Below are 9685 nucleotides of genomic sequence, written 5' to 3' on the forward strand. Positions count from 1 at the left end.
TTTGAGAATTTTGGGACTGCAACATGTAATTAAGGGGGGTGGGGGGGGGGGGGCTTAATTAAAACGGTGTTTTACCGCATTTGACATGGCTTTAATGGAAATATCTCGTTCACGTCTCAAGCAATCTAGAAGCTCTATGCTCATCCCGTGAATCTATGTTGTGGGGTGTTTTGTAAAATTTTGGGGTATATTTTGGAGCAGATAGTTTTTCCAGAAGGATTGGTAAAATTAAGAGAAATTAGAAATATTGAAGATTTAGTGGAGTTTTAAAATTAATGTTTGTAGTTAATTATTAATAGACGGACACCAAGTTAATCCAATAGCAACCTGGGGTGCTCTTACGTGGGTATCAACTGTCTGTTGGTGTTCAAAAAATCATTTTCTTCCCTCTATCCCTTCTTAAAACCTCTTCATATTTCATTCAAATTTAGGTTCAGCCCCCCCCCCCCCCTTCCCCCTTAAGGAATAGTCATTTGCTTAGATTTGTTCCTCTGTAATGACTACTACTGAAAATTGGAAAATTGCATCAAAAATAACTATAATTTTAAAAATGCAACATCTGTGGCATTTGCATTTTTTAAAGGCAAAAATGAAGCCTTACAAATGCTATTCTCTCGATTTCTTAAGAGGTATAAATATAATTAGGTATAAAATAAAATATGTGTCATAGATAAATATTTCTTCCATAAGAGCGTAAACTGAAGGGAACATCTGGGTACTAGCTGGTGATATAAAAACTTACAGTCTTCTAAGTCTCGGTATAATAACGCCGGTTAAAAATTCCCACGCGGCCATTTAAGTTGGCTAAATTCAAATTTGGTGCACGCCTTAACAGATTCTAGTTATACTCGACGCATATTTCTTTGTCACCACCGGTGGTTCACTAACAAAAGCCTTTTCATGCTAGAAGCGTGAAACTTGGCTTAGTTTATTATGAGACAGTTCCTTTAATACATATTTTGCACTCAATTATTCTTTTTCTGAAATTTTTTTTTGGCATAAGCAAACCGGGATGAAGAGGTTTGGGGAAGTATAGAAAAGGCGGGAATAATGTTTTACAGTCGAAAAAGAGCGAAGACATGGAAGAGACAAAGTCAACAACATATTTTCTTGTTATTCTCACTCGCAGCCACTCGTGGTCATTCGTGGTCACTCGTGTGTTCTTTTAGACACGATCGTTATGGATTGCGCTTATTTTATATTAGCCAAAATTCCGGTCTTTGATGAAAATAGTTCATTTCAGCTTCGCAAAAAAATTCCTTCAGAAAGATATAAACAGAAAAAAAAAAAGGATGGTAAACTTCTGGATTGGAATAAATATATTCCTTTCCACAGCTGCCACAGAGTGACCCGAAACTGACTTCCGGGGTGGTGCAAAAATTCTTTTTTAACCTTGACTGAAAATTCTAATCTTTAAGCCTAAAGTCGAAAAACATCCAACCTTCTAGAACTCAGTGATCTTTGCTAAAAAGGCTGGAAGAACTTCTAAGAAAAATGTATCTCCTGAACGTTGATTGGTTCGGCTTTGTTTAAAGCACAGGCGGTCAGTACGAACTGTTAAAGGTCGCACGCTATTTGAACTCACACTTTTGTAACGACCGCTGATCTTTGTTTGATTTTAGCCACGGGGGAAATACTCTATAAATTCAGAATGCTTCTCACACAAACCTGTGATATAATGAGCTAGACAAGAAAACTTTACTTGTATTGTGCGGTGTTGTGTGATTTCATGGGGTTGATGTTTTTAGTTTATCCCGCTGATGCCCCAAACAAAAGGGGAGAGGAAAAGCAAGCGAGTATAAAGAAAACATGGGCGACGCATGAGATACATTGTGGGCTTCCTAAAAAATCAACATTGTTATCAATGCGACAATTGATTCATAAATGATATTTTTTAGCACCGACTTTCCGTGCGAATAGATTTGTTTTCCGTATTCACATTACGTATATGATGACAACTTACCGATACTATTCCAATGTAGGTACAATAGATGTCATCAAGCGCTTATTATAAGCGGGTACTTGTCTCTGGAAAAGTCCGTTTTTTCTTGAATCAGGCGATACCCTGGCACCAAATATGGCCCCAGCATAAACTGAAAAGAGCTTCTTGTTTTATAATTTAATTTCTGTCATAAAAATACCTAATATTTTGGAAGTTTCGAGCTTCTGTTGGGTTTTCTGAAGTGCTAATGCCTTTTTCACACTTTTAACAACATTTTCAGGCACATACGTTTCAACTTGGCCCTAATATATCTTATAATGCCATTTTCCCAACTTATCTCCTTTTTATTTGTAGAACGTAAGTGACGAGCGAAATTTGAACTGCCCATGTATAAGTTAATGCCTGGGAGGAGGGTGGTTTTTCTGCCTTTGAACTGTGGCTAGTGTAATCTCAAGTTGATTGAAAATACAAAAAGATTAAACAAAAACAAACAAAAAAACAAAAACAAAACAAACTAACTACAACAACAACAACAACAACAACAACAACAAAAGGAACAATGTATACGCACTAGCACCAGATATCATTCGCGACCCTACTATCAAGTCGGATGAACCAAGGTTGGCACTACTTTAGCCGGTATTCCTCGCTCCAGTTTTAACTTCATGCCACTTTTAAATGTGTACACGCAGTCAGCAACGGTCTTTAGAGGCGATGAAGAGAAATAAGTCAAAGGGAAATTAGTGTCCCAAAGTCTAGACATAAAGTCAAGAGAGAGTATTAAAATTTCCTTAAAAAAATGCAAGTACGAGGCTAACTAGTAATATATTGTCCTTAATATTCATAACCTGTCTTACCCTTCTGATTATTTCTATCCCATAAAATAAAGTTTCATTTCGTTTGCAGGGACCTCAGCAACAATCAAATTCAACATCTACCGCAAGATATATTTTCACACCAATTATCAATGTACTATTTGTAAGTGTGAGGGACTTTTTTTTCTTTTTTGTTTTTTGTTTTCCTTAACAGTCATTTAACCAGGTGATCTGCGTAGAATCTAGCACTCTTACTCCCCACTCTGGTCCCGTTTTTTTGTGGGCTATTTAAAACTCCATGCATTTTTGTGCCAAACGTTTTTGGGTCACTTTGCATGACATGAAATCGGTATGTAAAACAATGGTGAGTGTATGACAATGGTAGGAAGATGGTATATAAACAATAGCCTCCATTTGGCGTGAAAATGTGCTCAGATATTTGTCCGCGGACATTATCTGTTCCGAGAAGCAAACTGTGAGCTTCGAGGAGCAGATAATGTCTAAGAACAAATACCTGAGCATATTTTTAAAGCCAAATGGAGGCTATTGTGGTTATTATCCTTCAAATATTTTATGCAACATGTAGCAACGAGCTTGAGTATTTGAACATTTTGTTTAAGAACAGTTTACCGTGAAAAGCGTTTAGAGCGTATGTTGTTTTCTGATACTGCTTTATCGACCAGCAGGTTTATCTCTCCTTCTGTCACAAAAGCAAACTGTTCCTTCATCTTGACATTAATTTTGATTGTAAACAAGACGCGCCTTGCAGTTTTTGAAATTGGGGAATATCACTTGGGGAATATCATCGGATATTCCTCAGTTTAAGCTAGGGTATATTTGAGTGCTCTCCAAACTTCCCAAGTGCATCCATAACTCGATATACGCACAGCTAAAAGCATGAACCAGTTATTTTATAACATAGTGAAAATAAAGTAAATGATTCCTGGAAAACAGGTTTTGTTCCTCATTAATTACAAAATTCTCTGTACAAAAAAAAAGGCGAAACTGGTTTTTCATATCGGTTTAATCGTAATGTTTCATTAAGCTTCAAGCTGCTATAAATGTACATTATTTATGGCGTTAGTCTCTCTGTGAAAGTTTTTTAACAACACAGCGCGCGCATGCTTCCCCCATCTGACTTGCTCACGTCATCGGATGGACGCACGGCCGTGCGTACGTTGAGAAATGTACCATGATGACGCCAATAGGAATTAGATTAGGATGCACGCGCGCTATGTTATAATATAAGATAAGTTATCGGCGCGAGTGGATTAAATTGAACATGGTATGAGCACCTGGACCGGAACCGCACATGCGATGCCTAATATTATAGGTAAATGCTTGATACCACACCATGAAATTAAGGTGCTTCCACAGAATGCATTGCGCATCGTTAAAGTTAATTAATTCATGTGTCATGATCGCGCGCCTTTGGCGCATGCACACTGAAAACATTATGTGTTTATTGAAGGTAATTCCAGATAACTAAATTGTTATTTTCTCCTAATCTATCTTTTCAATTTACCTTGGTATTTGAACTTAGCTATTATCCCTTTTATGTTTATTCACTTTTTTTTTTTAGAAAAATAATTGAGGACAGAAAAATGAGTATTCCCGGGAAATCGAGCTTGCCCACGATTTGTGGACTTAAAATAGTGTTTTGGGTCAATACCGATTAATACTATAGTTCCCTACCAAAAAGGTTATCTTATGCTTCATAAATTCTGTGGGTAATTTTTCTCAACTCTGTTTTACCTGTATGTGTTCTGCTATCACACAACCTGACAAGGAGAGATCAAATAGACTCATTTTTAAAGGAAAATAGAGGAATCGAATTAATGACCTTTATTTTAAGGGAATCCCCTTAAAAGTAAAATAGATCACTCGGCAAGGCTGCATCACAAGTTTTAGCACCCAAAAAGGAATGAAATGAAGATAAAGAAGCTAAAGATGTTCTCAGCATTCGATATATACGCACGATTCTCATAATTGCTGAATAAAAAGAACTCATTTGGCAAAGGATTCTGTTGTGTTCGTCCATTTTCTTCAACACAGCCTTGTTAGCTTTACTTTCGTTTGTTTCTCTAGATATGAGCTAATGTTTTCTTAATCACATTATATACTTAACTTATGATGATCAAACATATGAAACGATCTTGGATTCCATTTCCTTATTGAAATAAACATCTGTTGTTTTCTGAGAAATCGCGTAACATATTATCTAATAGAGGCGTTGGATGTATGCAATGTCTTATCAACGATGTTTCGATATCAATATAATAGGGAGCTTAAGCAACGACGACGGCGACGGCAACGTCAACGCCACAAAACAATAGGTTTAATGAGCAAAAACAATCGCTCTGCACGTGCGTTTTACATTTTGGCACATTTCTTTGCCGTCCTCTGCAAAACAACAACGTGAAATGACCACATTGAAGGTTTTGTGGAGAACGTGAACGCACGACGGTGAATTTTTCATTTTCTTTCTTAACTTGTACGCCACTCCTACCAATTTGGTTCCTGGATAGTTCGCCATTTTTGCAAAAGTTGAGCGAGTTGAAATAATCGCGAAGTAGCACAAATGAAATAAAGATATATTTTCGGGTGACGTTTTCGTTGCCGTCGTCGTTGCTTAAGCTCCCTAATAACTAATGGACACCTGAACGGTTAGTCACTAACTACCGAAGTGGCTGACGGATCTTGGGAAAAACAGCATATCTAATTGCGAGAAGAAATTATAATTATTGTTACTGAAAAAAAAAATCGGTTTAAGTGTAAAATTTTGTATAATGAAAAGAACTGAGAGGAGACACTTTAAATAAATAAAGATGAATTCGAAAATAAAATTAAAAAAAGTTGAAATAAAAAAGAAACGAAAAAAATGGGAATTGAAAAATTATAAGACTTACTCGACACATTTGTGAAGTGTCCAAACTTTCAGATGCTATATCAAGACTGAAAATTAAGAAAAAAGTCGTGATTCGATTTTCGTATTCATGAAAGGGGAAAAAACATCGGTATTGGAAAGGGAAGGTCAAAGCTGAAGTACCTGGGTGTGTCGGATTGTTTCCTAATCTTTATAGCCTAAAGGCAAGGAAGGTCCAACCTTCTAGAACTCAATTTTTTCTTGCCAAAAAGCCTGGAATAACTTCTAATAAAAATGCTGAATCTTCTGAACGTTGATTGGATTGAAGGTCAAACTCTATTTGATCTCACACTTTTGTAACGACCGCTGAATTTCGTTTGATTTTAGCCATGGGGAAAATACTCCATAAATTCAATTCAATTCAATTAACTACATTTATTTTTGCCATGAACCAAAAAATCCAACATAAATACATTAAAGATGATACAAAATATTCCTACTATTACAATATTCCTACGAAACTATTTACAAGATCAAATATGTTAAAGGCTAGGAAGCCTATGTAGAAGCTAGGAGCTTTCAGAATGTTTCTGATACAAACCTGTGTTATAATGAGCTAGACAAAAAAAATTCACTAATATAGTGCAGTGTTTTATGGGGATGACGTTTTCAGTTTATCCCGCTGATGCTCCAAACAAAAGAGGAGAAGATAAGCAAGCGAGTATAAAGAAAGCATGGGCGACGCATGGGATACATTGTGGGCTTCTTAAAAAATCAACATTGTTATCAATGCGACAATTGTTTAATAAATGAACTTTTTTTAGCACCGACTTTCCGTGCGAATACATTCGTCTTCCGTATTTACATTACGTATATGATGACAATTAACCGATACTATTCCAATGTAGGTACAATGGATGCCATGAACCGCTTATTACATGGAGTACTTGTCCTCGGGAAAACGCGTTTTTTCATTGAATCAGGCGATACCCTAGCACCACTTTCCAATTGACCAACCTAACGAATTCTTTCCCTTTAAATAGGAAGAGCGCAGGAACACCAATTGTCGTCGCTTCTAAAGATTTTTAGTGATAAGGTGTATTTTGAGAGTTATTTAAAGTTAAAATTGGCTAGGACACTTGAACGAACGACGCTCAGTGTAACAAGATTCAAAGACCATCTTAGTTTAACCACCGACTAAAGGACAACAACATCCTACCAAAAAGTATCCAGTTTAATCCACCCGTCAAGAGCAGAGAAGGCTGGAAGATCGCTAAGAAAGCAGGCCAAGCCTACCTAAGGCTACGCATCTCTAATTGTCACACACAAATCAAGAAGCTCTCTCATCGTTTGTCCCAAACAACACTCAAACTCCGAGAGATGATTAGTAAAGAATCTGTCGACACCCTCCGCCTCACAATCAAACAAAGATCATGGTGGGAAACACAACGGAGAAGGGAGAGTCACAAGAAGAAACTCCATAACATTTTGCCACGTTCACAAACGTGTGAAATCATCATCAAGGAGAAGTGGGTCGTAAACATCTCCGATAGACCTTTATCTACAAGCAAGCGTTCAGCATTAAGTTTCAACTTCAATTTTGCTATTACTCCTAAAAGTTTGCCAGTGCTTCAAATTGTTTCCTCAATTGAATCCGGCATAGACGCCGAAAAAGACCTCGTCAGAGCTTCGGTAACCTCTGCCATCAAGAGTTGGCGTCCTCCACTACGAAACAACATTACTAGTAAAGAGGAGAAAGCGCTCAGAGATCTTGCTAAGGACACGTCTGTTACAATCTTACCAGCGGATAAGGGTCGAGCCGTAGTCGTGATGAATACCAACGACTACACTGACAAAATCAACAACCTTCTAAACGACGAAAAAACCTACTACAAGATAACAGATAAGAGAAGGAACCCAACATCGAACACCAAAAAATCTCTCAATAAACTTCTTCTACAGATAAAAGATCAATCAGGCTCGCGTGACAGCAACAAAGAACAGCTAGAGCCAAAGCTCTATTACAAACTTCATAGCACTCCACACCAGCATCATTTTATGGTCTTCCCAAAATCCACAAGGAGAATGTCCCACTCAGGCCAATTATGAGCGCCATTGGATCTCCCACATATGAACTATCCAAATATCTAGCCAACATCTTGTCACCACTTCAAAATAATAAATACACAGTCAAGAACAGTGCATCTTTCGTTTAAAAGATCCGCACCTTATCAGTGGATCCTGACGAGATCCTAGTATCTGTTAACGTCGTATCACTGTTTACTTGCATTCCAACCCACCTTGCCATCGAAGTTGTTCAAGAGAGACTGGACTCCTACCAAACACTACTGGAGAGAACCAACTTATCTATCCAAAATATTATGACACTTCTACATTTCGTCCTTGACAACAATTTCTTTGTATTTCAAGGCAGCCATTTCCAACAAATTATCGGTTGTCCGATGGGATCCCCAGTTAGCGCCATCTTAGCCAACCTCGTCATGGAACATGTCGAAGAGAAGGCTCTCTCATCGGCCCCTTACCCTCCTAAATGGTGGTTTAGGTACGTAGATGACAGCCATGTGTGTGTAAAAAGGGAACACGTGGATGAATTCCACGCACATCTCAATTCCATCAACCCTCACATCAAATTTACAATCGAGATAGATTCTGAAGGTTCCATTGCCTTTCTCGACACCAAAACAACCAGACAAGAAGATGGCTCGATCATCGTATCTGTCTACAGGAAAGCGACTAACACCGACCGTTACCTTGATTTCAAATTGCACCACCATTCCCAACATAAACACTCGGTCGCACGCACCCTTATGGATCGCGCAAAGAACATTCCTTCCACCGAGGAGGAAGTTACAAGGGAAACTAAGCGAGTAACGAAAGCCCTCGCCGCTAATAACTACCCTGTTAACTTCATTCACAGTGGCTGCCAACCGAATAGACAACAACAAATGAATGATACCGACCAGCGTGGATTTGTTATCCTGCCCTACGCCAAAGGTTTTTCCGAGAGAATCGCAAAAGTGCTTCGAGATTTCAACATCAAGGTTGCCCATAAGCCTATTCGCACCATCTCCAACATACTCAAAAAGCCAAAAGACAAGATCGAGAAAGAGGCTTCCAGAGGAGTTGTATACAAGATCAAGTGTAAAGACTGTGATTCTGTTTACGTTGGTCAGACATCACGTGCGCTAAAAACACGCGAGAAAGAACACACAAAGGCCATAGCAACATTGGATAAGTACTCTTTGTTAGTCAAACACCATGCGTTTCATGGTCACCAAATAGATTTGGAGAATGTCGAAATCATTGACAGGTCATCGACTTGGCGACAAAGACTAATTCTTGAAGCTTGGCATTCCGTGCGCGATAGAAACTCTATAAATGAACATATAGCGCTGCCAAACGTATACAATAACATTAAGAGTTTTTAGTCTTTACAATACGCTAGAGACCACTGTTACAATTTGAAATTTTGTCGAGGTGTGATTTATTTATTTAACACACATCGTGTACATATTCCAAGCAGGACGCCGTTACAGATTTGCGTTTTTATCTTTGCTGAAGAAGGCAACAGTAGTGGCCGAAACGTCTAATATTTATATTTTTAGCCAGTGTAAACTTTTGAATTCTTTTTAAAGATTCCCTATTTATTTCGTTGTAACAACTAACAATGCCTCCACATCAACTAATATGTATGGTGTTCATATCATTCGCTTGGAGACGTGAGAAAAGATTCGTTCAAGATGAATGCACCTTATCAGAAAGATCGAGGAAAGCTTACTATAGTGAATGTAATGTGTGATGTTAGATACTAGTTTAACTGAAGACAAAACTGAAAACTCAAAATTTCAAATATTTAATTTGGAAACTTCGCAATCGATTTCAAACAATTTTTTCAACAAGAAAAGGAACAAATAAATTTTTAACTACTATAAGAAATACAAGTAATAAACAACATGAAACAGGGAAACCCAAGGGGCAAAATGCCTGCTCAAAATTTTGATGACCGGAAAACTAAAACCTTTTGTTTTAGGAGGGGAAGAT

General features: G+C 37.8%; 1 protein-coding gene across 1 annotated transcript; it reads left to right on the plus strand.

Annotated features, from left to right (window-relative positions):
• The first annotated feature begins 8085 nt into the window (after nt 1-8085).
• On the plus strand, nt 8086-9072 carry LOC146459283 (uncharacterized). Its single transcript, XM_085089689.1, has one exon. It carries the CDS (start codon nt 8086-8088, stop codon nt 9070-9072), a length of 987 nt encoding a protein of 328 aa, XP_084945815.1.
• The last annotated feature ends 613 nt before the right edge of the window (nt 9073-9685 follow it).

Source organism: Pavona decussata, unplaced genomic scaffold (assembly GCF_977016875.1).
Source record: "Pavona decussata unplaced genomic scaffold, jaPavDecu1.1 SCAFFOLD_221, whole genome shotgun sequence".
In the NCBI taxonomy this organism is placed as follows: domain Eukaryota; kingdom Metazoa; phylum Cnidaria; class Anthozoa; order Scleractinia; family Agariciidae; genus Pavona; species Pavona decussata.

What these genes read in the sequence shown, in the direction of transcription:
- LOC146459283 (XM_085089689.1), top strand. Translation starts at nt 8,086, where the DNA reads ATGGGATCCCCAGTTAGCGCCATCTTAGCCAACCTCGTCATGGAACAT.